Genomic DNA, 22,745 nt, shown 5'->3' on the forward strand with positions numbered 1-22,745 from the left:
CACCCTTTTTCTTTATATTTGTTGGAATTGTGCTTCTTCATTTCATTACAACTCCCCTCTGTATGTTGATGGGGTTGCTGTTTCTCTCTCCCTTTCTGTTTTCATCCTTCAACTTGAGGAACCTTTGAAACCACTTTTGGCACATCTTTGGAAACCCTCTTTAACAGGCAACCTTGCTCACATCCTGATATAAAGCTTTGTTGTGTATTACGGGTAAAGGCAAATCATTTACTTGCAGATTTTTTGTTTGTTGTACGAATGTAATGCAGACAGGAGTGCAAGGCCATGATGGTAAATAGGCTTATAAACTGACTCCTGCTGTGGATCATTTTGTATTTCAAACGTTGCACGGCAGAAAGCTCCACAGGTTTATTCTGCATTCGCTCCAAATCTTTTTCCGTCACTTCTGTGGTATGTGTTAACTTAGACTGACACTGAAAACATGGTTTTGTTCAGAACCCTTTTATAGTATGACCAGATTTGATCATCAGCGCTCAAAAGGCAAGCACATTAAAGCTTGAACAATGCCGTCCCTCGCCTCCCCCTCTGCCTCCTGCTGAAAAGGGTCCAGTCAGCTGAGCTCTCCCAGGTTAGATTGGCTGTATGATCAAATGGAACAGACCCTATTAGCCACTGAGCACTCACTTAGCCTAACATGGCTGACCCCTCTGTGCACTGTAGCCCTGAGCTAAAGTGTGGATGATGTCGTTGTTAGCCTTCGCGCTGCGCTCACCCCCTGTCGGCAGGCTGTTAGCTGTCCGCTGCTCAGAGGAGCCCTAAGTGCCTGTGACAGTTCTAATGAATAGACATGGCCTCGCTTTGCAATGTGGGAGTTTTTTTTTTTTTTAACCCAACTGCCGCCTCAGCTTTTAAAAGATATAAAGAACTCTTCAGGATTGTGTCAGCCGTGTTGCCACACAGCTGGCTGCTGCAAACACATCCCTTCTGTCTGGACTTTCACCATGACCAAGTGGGTGAAGGTCCGAGGTTTTGCATTTATGTTTGGTTGTGCCTGCATTGTGAGAAGGTTTAGACACAAGGGCTTGCTGCATACAAAAGGTATCCTCTATATGGAGCTAAGCACTTAGCCCTTATTTAACTGGCTGGTTACTGAATAAAATGTTCAAGGTCAGGATGAGGAAACATCAGAAGAGAAAATGTGGGCACCAGACATCCTGTGGAATGGAAACGCTCCTCCATCCTCTGTCATTTTGTAGCTAAAAATAAGAGATAAAGAGGATGGGAAATAAAAGCTTGTAATAAACAGAGAATTAACCCGAACAATAACCCGTCTCTTATCATGGATAGGGTACTTGTTTGCCATCATTACTCTGAATTCACCTTGTCTCCTTGAGCCCTCAATACAAAACTGAAAAAAACAGTCAAAAGTGGACACATTTATCTGAATGTCAACCCAAACCATTCTGCCTGATGGACACGAAACCAAGTGAAGTGTGCAATCAAGCTCCCTCAGTTTGATGACTGAATTATCATTATCTGTATTGTTGTGCCTCCCCGGGCCCCGACCCGCTCTTAACGGGACCTGGCATGGGCACGGTGCCCTCATGCCAACTTAGTCAGCCGTCTAATGTGCCTAGAGCAGCTCTGGCGCCTTGCAAACACTTAACATCACTCTAATCCCTGCTTACTCTCGAGCCCGTATGAATAACTGTACAATTCACGTGTTTCATTTGCAAATGAGATTGGGCTCAATTACCGCTGCACTGTACCACTGCAGAGTGGTTACAAAACGGACACCTGTGTGACTAATTTATGAATTCGACTTCTAAACTGGAGTTAAGTCTGAGAATTCTTCTTCTAAGTGCTACAGATGATATAAGAGCACATCTGCTGTTGTCTCAGTCTAAGATGAGAGCACGTAGACTGACTGGAGAGAACGAGGCTTCCAACTGTATACAACTCACAAATTTAACAGGACATTGCTCTCATGTTTTTTCATGATTGCTCAACATTCACAGTGTTGACAGGCAGTCAGACAGTATTTGATGGTTACCCATCAGTCAAGAGGCATTGGTCTAGGAGGTTTGTGCACAATCCGTTGCATCAAAACCGTATACAATTTATTATTACATTTGGAATAGATCCCAGAAATATATAATTGTTAAAAGAAAACAGCAGGTTTTGTTACTACCTCTAGGCATACACCAAAACCCTGACTGATGATACAGTTTCAAATTTGTGAACATCGCCAGCTGCCCCTCCCATCATATGGAAATGGTCAACATCACAGCTTCCAGGCTGGCATTAGTGGCAACATGATGTGACGGTGCATGTCTGCGATGCAACAAATCCGGCTTTCTTTTCATAAGTCATCATGAATTGATCCATTTTTGTGGTAACTTGAACTCATAATTAGATGCCATTTAGAAGCCATTTTCCCTTTTTGTCCTATTTCAGCTGGAAATATGTTGAGTTATAAATCATTGCATGAATAAAAGCCCTATTTTCTCAATCAGCTTCTTATGATGAGAAACAAAGTCCTATGTGAACTTAAATTGTATCTTTTATTTTTTTCAGGAGATATTTCTGTATTTGTGTATGTACTCTTTGTCACTTGCTTGAAATAGGTGGGGGGTTGGAAAGTGGTGATGTCACAAAGTGCACCAATCAAAATAAGCTATCACAATCTGGTGACAGTTAAGAGGCTGTTCACGTGTGGTACTACCTAAAAACTTATATTTTGCCTGGATGGTGCAGTGCATGCTTCAGCGAGCTCTGTGACCGTCTCTGCTTGTGCTCTGAGTGGATCTTGTTTCTCAACAATTTGTGTATTGTACCTCCTCTATGTGCATGGAAGATGATATTATGCCTTGTGAGACTGTTGGGTGGCTTCATGAGAAGTTTTCTGCTGGAAAAACTTTTATAAATATTTAGATGATGGAGTATAAAAATGCATAATTATTGAAGAATCTGAGTAATGAGCTGGCCGAGTGGATTGTACCTATGATTTTTTAGTGAGCGACCAGAGTTTGTGTCCCATGAGTAAAACAAGTTTTGTTTTATGGCTTTTAGACTCCATTTTTCATTTGCAGTTTGGTTAGGTTTAGAAAATAAATTTACAATGTTAGATTCATATAAAAAAACTTGGTTAGGTTTTGGAAAAGATCATGGTTTGGATTAAATTAATAAATCAGAATTCACTTTTGGTTTCAAATGGGACAGGAGCAGTGATGATCACCAAACAACACACACCAAGCAACCCAGGACATAAGGCGCCACCCAAGGGAGAAATACCAATTTTTTTAGGGAGTCCGTGTGCATTGCCAATCGTCAATCAAGTCTGATCAAACCACGCCCACACAGTCCTAATGAAGCAGTTTAAGAGAGTTTTTGAAGTTTTAAAAATAAACGTTTTTGTATTTTTCAGTTGTGAAAATTATTTATGCTAATTTAGTCATGAAAACTACATTTTATTCAGAACCCACAACAACTGCTTTTGGTTTTAAAATCAAATTTAAAGGACCTTAAAACCTCATAGGTTATTTTTTACAAAGACACCTACAGTCAAAGCCAAGTTGTCTGAACTGTTTTTAACAAATAAATGTAGGTGTAATCCACAAAGTACTGTAAGGGGGATAAGTTTGCTCTTGATTGACTGTCTCCTTCACACCAACACTCTTCTTGTCCTGTGACCTCTAGTAGCTTCTTGTGCAGCAGCTGTTTTATGAGCCTCTTCCTTGTTCTGTGTGTTTAAGCCTGTGTTGTCCAGTTATGAGGAGTCTGCACAGTGTCTTGAGTGGAAGCCAGGCCAGAGTTGGGCACCCAATCACCCATATAATGGCTTCCCCAGCTGGTGGAGGAGGTCAGAGTAAGGCCAAGCCTGCTTTTAACCCTGCTGCTCTGTGACAATAGAGACATTCTGCCAGGCTTCGTTTTGTTCTTGCTCACAGCTCAAAGCCTGTTTCAACATTTCCGCTGTTACAGCCACTCAAACTGTTGAAAGTAAGTCCTCTTCTGGATGGGGGTCTAGTGAGCTGGTGAGTTGGGGTTGATGCGAAATCATGCGCATCTTTGACTAGTGTCCCTCTGTGTATTCAGCATCTATGCCTGCTGCAGATGCTCTACCTGACTTAGACAAGATATTGTTTTTGTTACAGGGGAACAAAAGGATCTTTCTTCCGATTAGCAATTTAGCTACCAGCCCGGGCCTGTCAGTAATAACGCTTGATGATTAATTTATCTGCAGGCTTTTTCAACTAAGCTGCAGATGAAGCTATGGTGCATTACTGAACTTCGAACTTAAGCAGGCCCTGTAAGCCCTGTGTGCCTGTCCTGTTTGTGTGTGAGGGCTTATGGATTCATACACTCAGGTGGAAGTAGTTGTGATGACAGCTTAACAGGCTAGTTGGGTCGGCCCCGAGAGTTAAGCTTATTGGCTAATTAACAGGGTCTTGGCCCTGGCACTATGTTTGCCCTCCTTTATGGGATTGGCAGCTTGAGCTGTGATTGTGTGCAGGTAGAGGCTTTGTCTGTGTGTCTCTGTGTGTGCGTGCATGTAGATTAGCATTTGAGCTGCTTGTGCATAAAATACTGTCCTGACTCTCCATGTTATGGCAGCACTGTGTGTGTAGAATGTCTGTGCTTTTTTTTTTCAAACATAAGCTTCATTCTTAAATCTTGAATCTACTGATCTATATCCGAGTGTTTAGTGGTCAGTGCTGCTCTCCTCAGCTCTGCCAACAGGCCGACTCCCTTTGGACTTTTTGTGGTTGATTTCAATCTCTTCCCCTGTAATTGATAGGGATCTCTTTACTAATGATCAGCCACAGCCAGTGGGTCTTGACTACAAATACAGTCAGTGGGATATGCCTGGTAGCCCTCTGCTACTCAGTTTGGCTGCAGGCCAGCCAGCATATGGTACGAGCGCATGCGATGTGGTTTGCTGGAACAGTTTTGAATGTCGTCCAAAAGAATCAGATTAAATTGTGATTTTATCAAGTACTCCTTTTTTCACTAGGATTTCAGTTAAATGCTAAATTGTTCACCTGATAATTCAGCATCTGGCAATGGCCAACATGATATAACTGTAACAAAAAAAAAAAGATACTGCCTGTGTCAGAGCCAATAAATACATCATGTTTGAGGCCAGTGGAGCGTGTTTGACACGGCGCTTCAAAGATGTGGACTATTATCTGCTGTTGAACCATCACACACATGGCTTTGATATACAGTGCATTCTTTAATTAACTTGTCATTTTTCCAAAATTTATTAGATCATTTTACTTGTTTACAAAGTAATTTTCTTGAAAACTTGGAGTCATCGATTTTTTTGTTTTGATGAATAAATCTGTGACTTGATCTTTGTCTTTTTTTATTTATGACAGTTAAAAATGTTATAAATACATATGAAGGCATCTGGTGCATGATGAGATCCTCTGTGTTCTGGAAGTATGCTCTGAACTCTAAACTTAACTGGATTGGGAGGGTCACTTTAAAAATGTAATCTGATGCAGTTACTAATTACCAGTGTCGGTAACCTAATCCAAGTATCACAATATTAAAGTAATGTAACTTGATTACTTTTGGATTACTTCAACATCAAACATATGCAAATAAAGACAAGAGAGTAATACGATGACTTTTATTTAATCTTAATACACAAGTGTGTATTCTTACAGATTCCCCCCCCCCCTTTTTATTTTTTTTTTTACCAAATGTATCTGACATCTAATCTAAAAGTAAAACATTTATTTTGAAAAATCTGTTTCATGGACATGCCACTCCTAAACATAAACTAGATGATGCCTGATGATGTGAATTTGATGATAGCTCCAATCACAGCTAATATAAGGAGCAGCTGTGTCACTGATGCATTTTCCATCTCATCCTGCACACTTTTCTGATATGGAGGTGTTGTCAGGTTTGGGGTTGGGGCAGATTGGGGTCGGTTTGAGGTTTAGGTGGCCATGTTGGATCCACTTTCCTTTACTCTTCTTTGGTCAGCTGTGGAGCGGTTGTCGACTCAACTCAACCCCCCCACTGATATTTGGCTCCCTGAGCCCCCCCCATCTCTCCTCTGTGACCTAAACCATAGATCCAGCCCACATCAGCTTCCCTGAGGGTCGGTCCAAAACAACGCTTCTATTGTGTCTGAACCACACATCACGCTGTATGTATGTGTGTTTGTCTGTGTCGGTGTGTGTGTGCGCTAAGTAGGGTAGGGTTTCATATATCATGCCTAAAGTGGAACCAGAAGCCCGGGTCTTGAACTGGTGATTTGGAAGCGTGCGTTCAACAAAGAAGCAATTTTTCAAACTGGATGTCTATTCAGGTTCAAATAGTCTTTTTTTTCTGAAAACAAAGATTTTAAAAAAAAAAAATGAAGTGGAGAAATCTATCTAAAACTATCAGTCTCTTGATAGTTGAAGACCCAAGTTCAGTGACTTTGCATTGCCATTTTTTGTCCATCCAGTCTAAATACAAACATTTCACATAATGTATTCTCCACAAAGAAACCTTATTAAAGAAACTCAAAATGTACTTTATTTTAAAAAAATAATACAGTGAATAGATGTTTTACTTAACATTTAAAATTAATTAAATCCAAAGTGACCTTGTTGCTGCTGTGCATCATTATGTGCCCAAGCTTGTACAGCTTTTAAAGCTTATCAGTCACTCTTGCTTGATTGTTCTCCAGCTCCAGAGCTGAGGTGGAGAAGTTGGAAAATATGAGAAAAATGTTGGGATTTTATTCCTTCACAAAGCAAGTGATAGTTGAGAAATGAAATCAGCCAGTATTAAGATGTACCATCTGCCCACGTGTTGCCAAACGTGTCTTGAGTAAGTCAGACTTCATTAGTTCTGATGACGTGAGATTTTTATCTTTAATTTTTGCTGCTCCATCAGTGCAGTGAGTGAGTTTCCCAACCTTCAGACTGTTGGTTGTCAATATCAGTGCCATAATTCAGGGCAGACCTGACCTCTCTGGTGGCACAGCAGGGATCAGCAGCCAGGCTTTTCTAGTTTTAAGCTCACACCTTCAGTCGAAACACTATCCTTTGTCTAATTCAGGGCGGCAGGGTTTTGACCCAGCGCCTTCTGCAGCACTGCCACCTTATATCACATAAAGTACTTCACACTGCCGGGAGGGAGTACTGTGTGAGTATTTTTAGCGTGGGTGGCCCCAGTGGGAATGAAAGCTCCATCCAGGCAAAGTTGGGGCCTGTCTTTAGTCTCTCAGCTGCAGGTGAAGTTAAATACAGCAGTTTAATTTTGCTCTGTGTTAAAGATCAAAGGTCAGAACTAGGGTGTAGGTTGGTTGCCATGTAAATGTATGCCCATAACTGCCATTAGGTGATCTTTATGCTGAATTATTAATTTGTTTTGTTTTGTCAGATCAGGATATAAAAATGCTGAAATTACTTTCTGACTGTCAGCTGGTTGGAGTAGCAGATACTAATTAACTCACTCTGCTATAAATTTTTCTCCTGTCACATTCCTGTGCTTATGGTCAACAAAGATGGCTGGAGCTGTCTGGAGGTTATGTCGCCACAAACACGGCAGGAGATTGTCTCCTCAAAAAAATCCAGTGGTGTGACATTTACTAATTTTGGAACTCAGTGGTCCCTTATCAGCTGTATCTAGTGGTTTCTCACTTACAAACGGTGAAAAGCAGTCTAGAGCAGCAGTCATTAGCTGTGTCCCAATTCAGGGGCTGCATCCTTCGAAGGACGGCAATTACGTCACAACGCCGCGCGAAGGCTGTCCCAATTCGAAGGTTCCTTCAAATGACCCCACAAATGCGGCCTTCTTTTCCCTCTTTTTGGAGGATGCACCGCTACTATCCTTCGTGGCCTCCCATATCCCAAGATTCTTTGTGCGCCACTGCTCAGTCCCGAAAAAGAAGTAAGAAAGAAAGAAAGAAAATGGCAACATCAAGTGGCGCAGATCTGACATTTAAATGTAAGTATTGGGTTTATACTTGGTTTTTACTCATTTGAACATCCAACACCAGATATGTAAAACTTCAAGGGACCTTAAAACCTCCAACTTTTTTCTGTCAAACTCTCTACTCTCTAATCGTGACGTAAGGGTAAGGGCGGGAACATCTGGTGACACAACCAGGAAATACTCCAAAGGCTAGACCACCCCATTTAACAACGGTTGACGCGGCCTTCGAAGGTCCCTCCAAAGGCTGCGTCCTTCGAAGGATGCAGCCCCTGAATTGGGACACAGCTACTGGCTTCGCAGCCTTGTCACCTGCAATATGTTGGTTCTGGCTCTGTGAAATCGTGAAAGGCATTCTTCATTATTTTCTGACATTTTGCAGACCAATAACGGTATAGTCCAGCGAGCAAGAAAATAATCAACAGATTTATCCATCAATCAGAATTTTAGCTACTCTATCTCCCCATTTATCCTTTTTTTTATACCACATTTTTAATTCACGGCAATGTTTTGTTGCATTGTTACAGGTGGCCTACTCTGAGCATATCACTGGGCAGCAAAAGCAAGAGAATGTGTGTGTATAAGTGTATAAGTGTGTGAGTGTATGAAGGGGTGACGTATGAAAAGAGGGTTACACAGGGCTACTATCCCTCAGAAACCCACCTCCCCCTCCGACCTCGGGGGCCGGCTGCTTTCTCAGGCCATGTTCTGCGACAAGAGAGTCTCGGTGTCATCTGACAGATGAAAATAGTGTGTGTGAAATGGACACCGTGCTAACACGCAGCCAGGCTAACCACTCTGCAGTTTAATGGTTTTACAACACTGAGCGAGCAGTGATAGACCATTGGAAGTGTATGTGTGTAGTGTGTGTGTGTGTGTTGGTGTGTGTGTTATAAACTCTGTGCAATTAAATGTCTCAGCACTGTACTGGCATTCTTTAATCAGTGTGTGTGGTGTGTGTTGTATGTTCAAGTGCTTCAGAGTGTAGCAGTGTTCTCATATCAGTGTGAATGTGTGAGTGTGTGTGTTGTCTGTGTGTATCTTTTTCCTCCTCCTGGCTGGCCTGTCTCCTCATGTTTGGACATATGTTGAGTTTTATTTCACTGAGACATCAATCCTGCTGGCCAGCTGTTAGGACAGCTGCTCTCTCTGTGCCTCTCTCGCTCTATTTCTCTCTTTCACTCTATCAGCCGCTCTCGCTCTATCTCTCTGTGTCTTTCTTCCTATCTGTCTGTTTCTGTCGGTCAGCCTCTCGCTTCAGCTCTTCACTTTTTCTTTAATTTTATTGTCTCTCTACCTTTCTTTACTGTTTTTGTTTGTCTGTTTCTGTATTATTTATCTTTTTGTCTGTTCAGCTGCTCGTTCTTTCTTTCTTTCTTTCTTTCTTTCTTTCTTTCTTTCTTTCTTTCTTTCTTTCTTTCTTTCTTTCTTTTTCTTTTCCTTTCTTTCTCTGATGCTGTGGGGTCTGCAGCTAAAGTCACACCACTGACATAAATTTGGAAGTGCAAAGTGTAGCTGTCAGCTTCCATTTACACATGTTCAGTAGCAGAGTTAAGACTGAAATGTTTTTTTTTTTTTTAGCCGTAGATGTGTTACACAAACATCAGGTACTCGCTCGAACACTGGCCTTTGTTGTTTTTAACATTAACTAATTTTTCAGATTAATGTTTTTCTCTCTTTACTTTGGCGTTTGACTGCAGACTCAGGAGCTCCTGAGCTTTGGCACAGCACATTGTGTGTGTGTGTGAGAGAGAAAGTGAGTGAAAGAGACGCTGTGTTTCCATCCAAATGTCAAGTGAATTATAGAGGAACTTTTGAAAAGTCATCAAATCTAAAATGTGAACTAAGTATGCTTCTATAAAGCAAACATACCAGCTTCCTGAATGTAGACCTACTGCATGTCAAAACAAATGGGAACTTTCTCTCAAGTATTGTTATTGTTCTTTTGTGTATTTGAATTAAGGTCAAATTTCACACTTTCACCTGAAGCCAAACACAGAAAAATATATCTGGCTAATGACCATACAACCACAATGGAGACTTGTCTTGTTTTGACATGTATGATGTTCCACAGAAGGTGTGACAACTTTATCTTCACATATCTGGACATTTTTCTGCTGCTGTACAATGAGACTGAACAAGCTCTACTGATTCAAAAACATTTTATAACTTAAACTATTAATAACTTACATGTACAATCCTGTTTACATAAAGATGGAATGATATGAGTTAAAGGAATAGTTCGTCATCTTGAGGAATACGCTTATTTAGTGTTTAATGTTTCCCCTTGCTTCTGACCTTTATGCTAAGCTATTTGCCTGCTGGCTCTGTATAGTTTACTCAAACTATATAGGCCATTGAATTACCATTATGTCTGAACATTTTGTTCAAATATTTTGTCAGCTATTTTGGTGCATTGCTAACATCGTTAACTTTCAGATTGTGGGACAGCTGTGGAGGAATTTGGCAATTATGGCGAAAAAAGGCTTTTTAAATTTACTTCTGAGTGACTTTGTGTCCATATCAACATCAGCTGATGTTAATGTTTATTGTAGTCAGCCATACCAAACTGGTGGGAAAATCGTGATTTGACAAAAATAAAGTACAGCTAAGTAGACGACCATAACAATAATAAAGTTAATTATAATACCTTCATTATCCAGTATGACGTTGTGTTTCTATGTTAAGAAAACTTTGAAATGGGAAAATACTACCATTGTGCTCTATTAAGAACATTTTATTGAAAAGTTCATTCCATGAAAAACTTTTGAAAATATAGAAACGGAGAGAGTAAAAGACAGACAGAGGGAAAAGAGAGAGCGACTCAGTCTGAGTGGAAGCCTGTGGCACACTGTGTTGTTTTTGGCACTGGATGTTTGGGAGTGTTGATGCTTGCCTCACACACACTCACAGTTACACACTGCCTGTGGCTTGTGTAAAACACCCAAAACACTGTCTCTTGGCAGGTTGGCGTGGGGACAGGTGATAAAAGTGTGTTTACCCTAAACACTCGCCGGCTGACTGGCTGTCTCGGTGCTGATTTACTACAACTCTCTCCCTTTATCCACTTCTTATCGCCTTCGCCTCGCTTCTGTGTCTTTTTGGTTTTATTGCTCACTCACTCCTTCTCTCTGTCTCTCCTCCTTGTCATGTGTTGTAACCGTTTTACAACCAATTAGAAACGTCCAATAACACTTGTGTCTGTTTGTTTTTTTGTCGAGGAGAATAAAGAAGGTGATTGATAAGCTACTGCTACAGTTCAAAATAATACAAATAAAACATGTTTTAACGAGGGCTTCCTCAATTTCTCCTTACTGTTCCGAGGACTCATCTCTCCCCCTCATTGTCTTTCATTGCTGACTTTTCTAAACTCTCTCTCTCATCCTTCCATACAGCTCTCTGTACTTACAGAGCATGAAACAAGCATCTTCATAATCTTGCTCCTCAACTCACCTTCCCTCTTGTTTTTCTTCATCCACACTTCCTTCTCTCCTCACCCCATTCATCCACCGTCTCCCTCCTCCTTCTTTCAACCACCCATATTCCGCATTTCTCCTCCACTTGATAAAGGAGTCGGTGTTCGGACAGCAAGGAATTTTTATCCACCCTCCAATCTAAACAGCACTTGATCCCTGACTCGGTCTCGGGGACAGATAGAGAGCCATCTAGGGTAAAACATTCCCCTCTCATCCCTCTCTTCTTCTTCTCTTCGTCTTCTCATCCCCACTCTCACCTCACCCCTCCCATCCCCCACTGTCTCTGTGTCCGATCTGTTTATCGGTACGTGGGGTATAAATTGTGCATCAGAGTACACACACGGTTGACTTATGCAGATGCATTGGAGTTACAGGTTGTATTTTCCTTCTTAAGTGCTCCCATAAATCGTCTTCCCTAATTTTGTTTTATAGGACGCCCACTGGACGAGCGCACATTGGCGTCTTTAGGTCTTGTGATGAGAAAAAAAGCAGCTCATCTGACCCCAGCCTCCAGCTTCCCCCCTTTAGTGGCTGTAAATATCACCCATTGAACCAAATGTATACAAATTCATATGCAATGGAGCCACTCGTCCAATAAATCTGTGAAAATATGGGTGGATTCCTTTGTCCTGAGGGTGGGGAAATTGTCTTAACTACCTTATTTCACTGCTATGTGGACCATCCTGTCTGGAAATACCTGCTGTTTTTTTCCCAAATATGGGAAACCACCATCATATATTCCTGTATTTTTTTAAGTCTTTGTTGTGTAGCTGTGCACCACCCCTCCCTCGCTGCCATTGTCCCCCCCTTTGTTTACACTGATCCCATGTGATCTGGATGGCTGCATTAGCTTATTTACAACAATCATAATCCGACTGTAAACATGCAAGGCTTTAATGGACTCGGTGAGGAAGTTGTGCTCGGCCGGCGCACTGCATGTCTTGACCACACAATGGGCCCATACGTACAAACTAAACATTAAGCCATTCACAATAGGCCATGTGCCCTTATGAATGCCTATAGCGCCTTTTGTCAGGATAAAGGCACCACAAATGAGCTATTGTCTGACTTAACCATTCTAAATCAGGCAAGCCCTCGGGGCATGCTTTCCGCACAGCACCCAAGAATGTCTCCTTTTTGTGTGTGTGTGTGTTTTTTTTTTACGTCCTTGGTGGCTGAGGCTTCAGCATGGGGCCCTGCGTGACCATGACTCCATCTGTGGCGTGTCCACTGGCACGAAATCCAGAGAATACATACGGACGCAGGCAGATGAGGAGTGTGTGAACATGTACAGTATGTGCGGGGAGCAGTTTCACATGCAGACACACACTCACATTATTGCACACCTAAAATTGGTGGAAGAAGTATTTACATTTTATGATCAAACACACAGAACGTAATTTCTGTCATTAGGGGTCTCTCAATCAAAAATGACGTAGATTGATGACGTGGTGAAGTAGTGAGAGATCATGGGAGTCTTTATTATCATGCTGCCATTGTCGATTAAATCAATTTCATGTGACGAGGGCAGAAATATTCACAGACGAGGTAATGTTTTAAAGTTTTTATTCACGTCATGTTTAGCTGTGTTTGCTGACCTCTTTCCTCACTTGCTGACATATCAGCTGGCGTTCGGTACATGTGCATCATTACCTTGAATAAAGATAACATAAGATGTACATTTACTGTAGGAGAAATTCAATTTCATATTCAAATTCAGTTCAATAAAAATAGGATTTCTCTTTCTCCATGATATTAAAAAATGAAATATTGTTGTCACGTTAATAATACTTTATTTTATTTAATACTGTAATACACTATATGATGATGATAAGTTCATCCGAAGTGTAATTGTTCTTTTTGAATACTATTTTACACTTGAGGTTACAGAGTCCCTTTTACCTCCCCACACTCGTATTTTGAGGATTATTTATTTGCCAAAAAGGAGACAAAATACACAAACAACAGAGTTAAAAAATAGACCACTAGATATCAAAATAATGTCTTTACCGTGAATTATTTTTGCCATGATCATGTAGTAAAAAACTTATATTGTGACAGACCTTAATTTCAGATAATGCAGTGCTTTGCAATTTACCCTATGGTGTACCATGACTTTTTCTTACACACTGGCACTTCTCACTCTTTTCTGCCCTTTCAATATAACGCCGGGGACACGCAGGAGGTGAAAGGGCATGGAAAGCGCTGCTTACTTCCTTTTGGTGCCCTTGTTAACCAATAGGGCCACAGTGCTCTGTGGTCGGCTCGAAATCTGCAGCAATCCTTTTGGCATTTGTTCTATTCTGTCCTTGTGCCCTGAGCAGATCAGGCAATAAATCACACTGATAAACTATTAGAAATAGTGTCACCACTTATTGTGGTCATTTTTATTTCTCAGGGATGAACAGCAGACACAAACACAGACACACAGACTGCAGGCATGAAATAAAACACTCCCCACGGGTCATCACACAAGTTTATGGTCCTTTAACTTCATTGTTGCAGAAGAAGCAACGGCTCACTTATCCAGGAACAGTTAAAAGGCTATATGTTATAAATTCATGAGGTTATTATAAAGATCAGCTCTGTGTGGGCGTGATTAGAATAGAAAACAGGAGCAGAATTTACCAACAGAGGGAAATGCCTGAATTTCAGTATAACAGTAAAAGTAAACTACCAGTGCGTCAAACCTGTACTTGAGTAAATGTATATAGCTAAAATTCACCACTGATACCTGTATCACCACATATAGCATGTATACTTGACTTTGTGCATCTCTGTCTTCTTTTGGACGAGTCACACACAAACATGTGTGCAGATGTCTGTCTCTGCGTGTCTGCTCTGCCTGGTTAAGAATTGAAAAGTTCCCATTGTTTAAATAAAGTTCACAGCAGGACTCCAATCGAACAAATGAGACCTTATGAATCTTATGAGACCACGTGGGACCAGTGATGTCTATTATCCTGAGGCTATGAGACATATTGTGAGAAAGAGGACAACCGCAAATAAGACAGTGTCTCAGAACAATGCAGACATTCTCATTTGGTCAGCTGGATGGCTGCTGCAGTTTTTTCTTTTTTATTTCAGGGAAAGAGGGAGGATACGGTTTGTTGTTCCCATTTTGAGAAAATTATCAATTCATAGGAATGGAATCTTTTCTCTCTTGTCCTTTCTCCTCTGTCTCTTCTTTTTCCCCTCTCTTGCTTCTGCTATGTATTTCAAGGTTGATATATGTGGGTCATAATACATATTCTCAGACGTCTTTAGCTTTATCTCAACAGGTGGTACTTGCATCGTGTTTGAAAATACAACCCAGAAAGCTTTTCATTATTACTCCAAAAATCTTTACAAATCTGAATAATTGTCATCTCAAGAATATGGCAGTAAAAATTAAGCTGTTAAAAGAAACAACAAGTAATGGTGATTATTTTCTGTCTCTTTGTAGAACCAACTTGCATGGAGAGGCTCCTCTCCAAGGACTGGAAGGAGCGCGTCGACCGCCTGAATGCCAACGAACTGCTGGGGGAGGTCAAAGGTAAGAGCAGTCACAAGTCAGAGAGATAACATCCACCTCAGGGCCAGCATCCACATGCACAACTACAACCCTGATTCCAAAAAAGTTGTGAAGCCAAGTACAAAAATAAAACAGAATGTGATTATTTCCTAATCATTTTAGACATATGCTAAATTGAAAACAGTACTAAGACAATATGTTTAATGTTTTATCTCATCAACTTCATAGATTTTTGAAAAAATATCCTTAGTCTAGATCTTTGATGCCAGAAAAATTGCTTCACAAGTTGGGACAGGGGCAACATAAGACTGGGAAAGATGTCGAATGCTCAAAAACACCTGTCTGGAACATTCCACAGGTAAACAGGTTCATTGTTAACAGCTGATAGTATCATGATTAGGATAAAAGGGACATCCGCGAGAGCCTCACAAGCAAGGATGGGGCGAGGTTCACCTGAAAGACATGACTGTATAAAGGATATAACCGCACTACTGGGCTGTCTGTTAACACAGTTTCTTTGCTAATGATTGCATTCGTTTTTTATTTATTTTTTACACAGCGTCCCAACTTTTTTGGAATTGGGGTTGTACAACTAAACCTACATTCACATTCACAGCCACAAACAGTGAGCTGTCAAGGTTTACAGGATGCTGACAATCTCTGTCCCTGCTTCACTGTGGCCTTCTGCAACAGATGGCACAACAATACATGTGTATGTGGGCTGGTAAGAAGGAAAGAAAAAGAAAGAAACTTTATTTTTGTTCTAAATGTCTGAAACCTGCAGATACTTAGCAGCTGAGGAACATCTTTATTCTCTCTGGCTAACCTAAAAATGTGCAGTGTTAGAAAACAAGCCAATGGTATGTGCACAAAAAACAGACACCGTTTTGCAAAGCTAAATTCAAGGGTTAGAGATATTCAAACATGTTGTAATTCTCTCCTCCGTGTGTGTACTTTCAGCGCGTTTCTGCATATAAAAGCAAAAGAGTAAATGGTCGGCAGGCCTACCTGTCACCACAGACCGAGCAGTGAAGGCCGGTTTTACACAGGACAGGTTGTAATTGCATCTTTGATTAAAGGGTGTGAATGAAGGGAGAGGCCGCACATGCTCCAATATTTTTGTCAGCAAATAGCATTTATGAAGCTATAAATTGCACCAAGGCAAATGTATTCTCGACATGCTCTGGTATTCAACGGTGAAAATAGCAGCATTGTGTGTGTGTGTGCGTGTGTGTGCGTGTGTGTGTGTGTGTGAAGGGGCGGGGGTCTTATGATAAAATCTCATTCAGCGGCTGCAGCAGGAGGGACAGGTGGGAATGAAAGGCCATCCTTTGAAAGCAAACAAGGCTGCCATTTTATTGGTATGACCAAAAACTAGCATCTTTTCGGCCTTATTCCCCTCATGTCGTATGGCATATTTTGCTTGTTTAGAAAACGTGTCCTCCATCGTCCTCATTGTAATCATCATTATATTGCAGATAAGAAACATTGTTTTTGTTTTTATACAAAACACATGGAGTATTATATTAATTCTCAGCAATAATAATGCATTTTTAAGAAATCGTAACATAAAATAAGACAAAGACCTGACAGTACAGTACAGTTAACTTATATGATCAGTAATTCTACCTTCCAATAAGAATTCAAGGTGGCCGAAATGGTCAGTTGGTTAAGATCATATAGTGCACATCCGATTACACGATTTGTGTTTCACTGTGCTTAAGTATTTTTTTTCTTTGCCTCAACATATGTTAGGTGTATGCTTTAAGGGGACACTGTACATTGTTCTTTATAATTATGTCAAAATAAATAAATAGGGTTGGAATCTTCCCACTATAGTTTCACAAAATATGGGGCCCCCAAAAAGCTAGAAACGGCCCTGGTAAGGACATACTGTACAATTAGAAAGAAAAATTACAGATAACACTGGTAGAAAACACGTGACTGTGGACAACTGATAAATTTACACACAGAAACGCCTTCAGTCTCCGGAGCTACATCAAATTTTGTTCGTATTCAGTAACATTAGCCGCTAATGGCTCTGTAGTCGAGCTCCTCTCAGTGAGAGAAACCGTTTGTGATCGTCTCCCGTTGAAATGGAAAGCATTTCCTCTGTGGAAAGTGGAAAAAAGGGTCGACAGAGAGCGTTCTCCAGCAGAACAGCACCTACATTGACTCTCTCTCTCTCTCTCTTCACACTGACTGACACCCTCCATCTGTACACACACACACACGAACACTGACACACACACACACACACACACACACACACACACACACACACACACACACACACACACTTCAACACCTTTTGCAAAATAATACAGAATTTATTAAAAAAGCTTTTTAAGACTTGACTTGGTAATGATCTATTGAGTTGAAAATTATTTTTATATGAATCATGTTCTTTTAGAAATAAGTCATATAATTTCCACTTTCCAATTTAGAATATTTTATATTTGTATCAGTCTGTTTTCACTAAAAATATTAAAGTGGGAAATCTAATCTAAATGCAGGTCAAGTGCAAGATCTTTTACAGCTTCACTTTTATTTTTCTTATTATTATATTATTATTACATTGAAAAGTTAAGATAAAAATGCTTTCTTGTTGGTTCTTTTGTCTATTGAAAATAACAAACCTCTAACATAAGATTAAGTTACTCTGTTGACCTCTGTCCTCAAACTCTTTTAAAACCTTTGTTTCGTGAACAATATGTTATCAAGTCCTTTGTCCAAAAAAGATAACCCTAACCCATACTGTATGTACTGGTAGCAGCACACTTTTTTCTTTTTACTCAAAAAAAGTAGTCTTACTGCTTTTATCTGACTGTTTTGTTCTCTCTCTCTTTTTTTTATCAGCTCATGAAAACGAATTACTCGACTTTTTTGTGTCTTTGTCTTGAGAAATCCAAAAGGTCCACGGGATGGCTGGGTGTTTATTTGTAGTGTTTTATTTATAGCCAGTGTGAGGCCAAGTTTTGATGTTAAAGGTTAGTCCTAACATCAACCCAAACTGAAGTACAGGTTTTTTTTTTGTTTGTTTTTTTAGCAAATCCATGATCTTTTCCTTAACATAACCAAGTAGTTTTGGTGCCTTTATTTTAAACCGAGGCCGAAACGTGACACTGACACTGTAGACTGGCGGGTCTAATACACAGTTTGGCAGGACACCAAACATGACCACAAACAGGGGCGACCAACCTGGATTCTGGTGTCACAGTTTGGTCTCTGCACTCCCACCATGGATGTAGCGTTTCATTCACTCAAAGAATCCCTCCCTCTGAACGTAATCCAGGCAGTGATTATGTTTGCTACTACAATGTAATTGGTAAACTAATTTAGTAATATATAAATGCAATTTCTAGGAGACAGGGTTGGTGGAGGGGAAGCCGAGAAGCCTAGAAATAAGTGCTGCCTGAGAGACTGAGGATTGGGTAAAAAGTCTTAAAAAAATTATGCTTCACCAAAATAACTAAAGGATTCTGATTAGATTTAAAGGTGCCCTGTGTTTTCCTTTAAACAAACAAACCTCATGTCTACATTCAGTGTTACTCACCAAAAACACCTCATAAAACGTATTTTAAATCCAGCATTGTTTACATCTGTGTTTATTAGCTTGAAGTTTTTTTCTTTACTGCTTTTTTTGGCCCACTTGTAACAGTGTAGTCAGGGGTGTGTATTACGCCCCCCTCTTATAGAAATACAGCTCTATAGCACTGCTACAGGTCAAAAACTCCACAAGGACCCTTTGACGGACGGTAATAATAGCTGATCTCAAAGGCTCATATTTGACTGGCTTGTAAGACACCAGATATTATGTTTATACTTATTGTGGTAAATCTTAGCTTCATGTTTTTTCAGTATTGCTGACTGTTAAAAGTGAGTATGGCATGACTTTTTGTGGGACAGAAAATCCAGTCATGGCTTCTTTAAAGTAAGTACATTTTGACTGAGGTTCACTGGAGGCAACAAGACCTAGGACAACTGCATGCTTGTCCTTTACATAGAGCTGGAATGTGCAGTATATCAATTTCTTGTGTGTTAGTTCAAGACACTAATAAACATGAATAAATATAGAATGTACCAGTACATACATACATGCAGACATGAACAAACGCACACAGATGTCTGTGTTCGTCCAGCTGTGTCCTGACCAAAGATTCGCTGTGATTGAATTCAAGGGTCGAAGACTTTTATTCATTGATGGCTGAAATGAAGCCCAGTCTGGCTGACCGAAATACACAAAGACAACTGTTGCTCTGTGTCTCCTCACACAACAACCTGAACCTATTTGTTCAGTCGCAGTTATTTTTAGGGTGAAGAAAACTGATGACCTCCTTCTTCTTGCTTCTTGCTCATTAGCAGTGATCATGCTTAAAATGTTTATCATTTATATGTTTTATATGGTGCTTATATATATGTATATGTACACATGTTGTTTTTAACTACAGTATGTCTCAGTGTTGCACACACACACATCTGTGAATGTGTCCAGAATGACTTCACTCTTTTTCTGCAGCCAATTTTGCAGCTCCAGCAAGACATTTCACTTCACTTCGGTGATTATTTGCTCACTTTAACTTCATGATTATGTTGTTAACTAACTGGAGTTAAAGCTACTCGGCCTTCCGCTGCTGCAGCCAGTCTGCTTCAAGGTTCAAACATATCTATTGACAAAACTGTATGACTAACCTTTATTTGCTCTCAACAACAATGTGTTTTTACTCATGCAGGGAAGAATGTCTGAATGTCTCTCATTTTATTATATTATATTTATTATTTTTGGTAAATTCTAGATTATGTTTTTTTGCGCAAATATCTCTTAATTTTCCGTCCGAACAGAGTTTTGCAAATATTGTCAAGGATGCATAATTTAAAAAAAGGGAGTACCAGCTTTTCAAGGAAATCATGAATCTTCATAGCTGCTTCCTGTCTACACACTTCTCTCCTCTCTAGACTTTGTATCCAAAAACTTGCAGAATATTTTGTCACACCTCTTAGTGAAACTTTTAATACATTTAGGCATTTTTTAATTTTGTACATTTAAATTTTTACAAATTGGAAAGGCTCAAAAGAACAGATGGACAGAAAGTGTCTGATTATCCTGTCAGATGCAGAAGCTGGCACATCTGGCAGCAATAATCACACTGACATTCAAGAGTCACTTAAATCAGCCATCTTACCCATTACATCTTTTTTATTTTCATGTATATGCTCCTGACTGTCTGGAGGAGTGAGCTGTGTACAGTCAACCTGAATGCGTGCAGATAAATGTGGTCTTTCTGACTCCCCGAGGAGATGGCACAAAATGTAGCGACTGTGTTTGTCTCGGGGCCTGTGGGCTGATGGGAAGTCAAGTGTGAGTGTTTGTTGTGGTGTGACACTGAGGGGAAGGGTTAGTCATACAGAGGAATGCTGGGAGTTTGGCACACAGATGCTGTTATAAAGCATGGTGGTTTGGCAGAAGCACAAGGCGCCTGGAGTCGTCAGGAGGTGTAATATTGTGAGTGTGATCATTTGTTTGTTTGATTGTTTGTTTGTACCATGGTTTTTGTGTGTCATTAGGTGTGTTTGTGTAAGTATAGGGGGCTGGTGGCTGGGAAAAGATTTTGTCATATGGTAAAAAAGACTTGCATTTATAGAGTGCTTCTAATCTACTGAGTGCAGAGGCTGCTCATCAGGAGCGATACAGCACTTCCTATCCTAACCATCTCCATATTTCTATGCATGGCCATTCACACACACTTAGACAGTGATGGAACAGCTATCGGGGCAATTTGGGGTTCAGTGTCTTCAGCATCCTGAGGATACCTCGACATTAGCCGGCGGATCCATTTACCTTCCGATTAGTGAACGACCTCCTGAGCCACAGCTGCCCAAATATATATTGAGTGACTCCACTTATTTAAAGAGGCAATATTTTAATTTTAATTGAAATTGAAACATGGTTTTCATCAGACAGCAACTCTTTCTGGCTGAAGAGATACTTTTTTTGCATATTTGCAGTACCACTTTCAAAACAATAAAGACTATCTACTCTATAAATTTACTTTATAAGCAATAAAAAATGAAACCAGAACAATAAAACATTTTGGAATTAAAAAAAATTGCGTACAACTCTGTACATGCATGGGTAGATGGGAGGTGTAGGAAAAACTGACTGTTAGAATATTACTGACAATGACTGTGATTTGCATTTTTGTACTACATATTCTACAGTAGCATTGATATAATATGTGTGATATGAATACAATAAGATTACAGAAAAAGCTCTATTTGATATTTATAAATCAAAAACTGTAAAAACCTTCTGACATGGTGCTCATGGTTCAGAGACAGTTCCTCCTCATCGTCCAAACAGAGTGAGAAAACACTTAATGGCTTTGTGTTTTGGCTGGTGCCCTCAGCAGGTGTCGGGAATAATCCTGATGGATGGAAAACGGAAAACGTCTAAAATGGTTAGTGGTGCCAGAAGCGTTGAAGGAACGCAAGACGTTGTGTTAGGAATGCACAACCCGTAATCCACAAAGATGAATCATGGAGCTGTAATCGCAGTTGTTGCGATTACACAATAGGCTTTACTTCCCTCCGAGGAATGTAGCAAAATAGGAAGAAGCCTGTGTGTGTGAGTGTGAGTGCATTATAAAGTATCCATCAGTGTTGCAAGACTGATTTGGCAAAAAGAAACTTAGGGAGGGGTGGAGAATGGAGGAGAAGAGTGGTGATAAGAGCAGAGTAGAAGAGAGAGGAGGTGATGAAGAGGAGAGAGGTGATTAAGAGAGCTGATGTTAAAAGAGGGGAGGAGAAGAGATGGAGGAGAGGTGATGAGCGGAGGGAAGATGGAACGACAGATGAGTAAGAGGAGATGAGTAGTAGGGTGGAGATGATGAGAGGAGGAGAGAGGGGGGGAGAGGGTGGGAGGAAAAGAAAAACAAAGAAAGCAGAGGAAAGGAAAGAAGAGGGGCGAGGAAGCAGGAAGGAGAAGTTAGGAGGAATCAAAAGAGCAGAGAAGAGGAAAGGACCAAAGGAATAACAAAAGGGTAGGAGAGAAGGAATGAGGAGAGCAGAGAGAAGAGGAAAGGAAAAGAGGAAAGACCTTAGGGAGAATGTGGACTTGGAAACTGATGGGGAGGTTGTTTGGGGAAAACTGAAAAAAAGAAAGAATGAAAGCATGAAAAGACAAGAGACAAGAAGAGGAGAATGTTGCCTTTGATACAGGGGTACTGAGGGGTAATTTCTGTCTCTGTGTGTGTGTGTGTGTGTGTGTTTGGTTGGGGGGGCAGTCTGGGGTACAATAGGGGCCTGACAGGACTACAATGGAGACTCTGTTAGTATGCAGGTAGTGTTGGGGCCACCCTGCAGTCTCCCTACATGGCCCCAGGGCAGGACCTTACACACACGCACATACACACACACGCACACACAAACACACACACACACACACACACACACACACACACACACACACACACACACACACACACACACATGCACACACACTCATGAGAACTTCTAAACAAGTTAAACTTCACTGTGGATAATGATGTTCCACACACATACTCCCACAAGCAAGATAAACTTGCATGTTGTGTCTGTACCCCCTCACACAATAAAGATTATAGTTGTCAACACAGACCCCAACAATTCAACATGGATTCAAGGTTTAAAAGAGTGGCAGGTCAAGTTTTCCAGCGTGCTGACATTTGATGAAATGAGCCATTACCCTGCCGACACACTTGTGCCAACATCCTTTTCTGCTGCAGCATCCTACATCACCCCAACATCCCCCCGTGTGCTTTAGTTTTGTCATGATACTGGAATTTCTATCTTTGATACAATAACAATAC

General features: G+C 40.6%; 1 protein-coding gene across 2 annotated transcripts in view; it reads left to right on the forward strand.

Annotated features, from left to right (window-relative positions):
* Positions 1-22,745, forward strand: part of LOC141001389 (transcription factor SOX-6-like) — a 120,819-nt gene that overhangs the window by 49,240 nt on the left and 48,834 nt on the right. For both annotated transcript variants that reach the window (XM_073472452.1, XM_073472453.1), the window contains exon 5: positions 14,830-14,919. In XM_073472452.1, coding sequence (XP_073328553.1) covers positions 14,830-14,919 — 90 coding nt within the window. The remainder of the gene's footprint in view (positions 1-14,829; positions 14,920-22,745) is intronic.

This window comes from Pagrus major, chromosome 8, assembly GCF_040436345.1.
Source record: "Pagrus major chromosome 8, Pma_NU_1.0".
NCBI classification, from domain to species: Eukaryota; Metazoa; Chordata; class Actinopteri; order Spariformes; family Sparidae; genus Pagrus; species Pagrus major.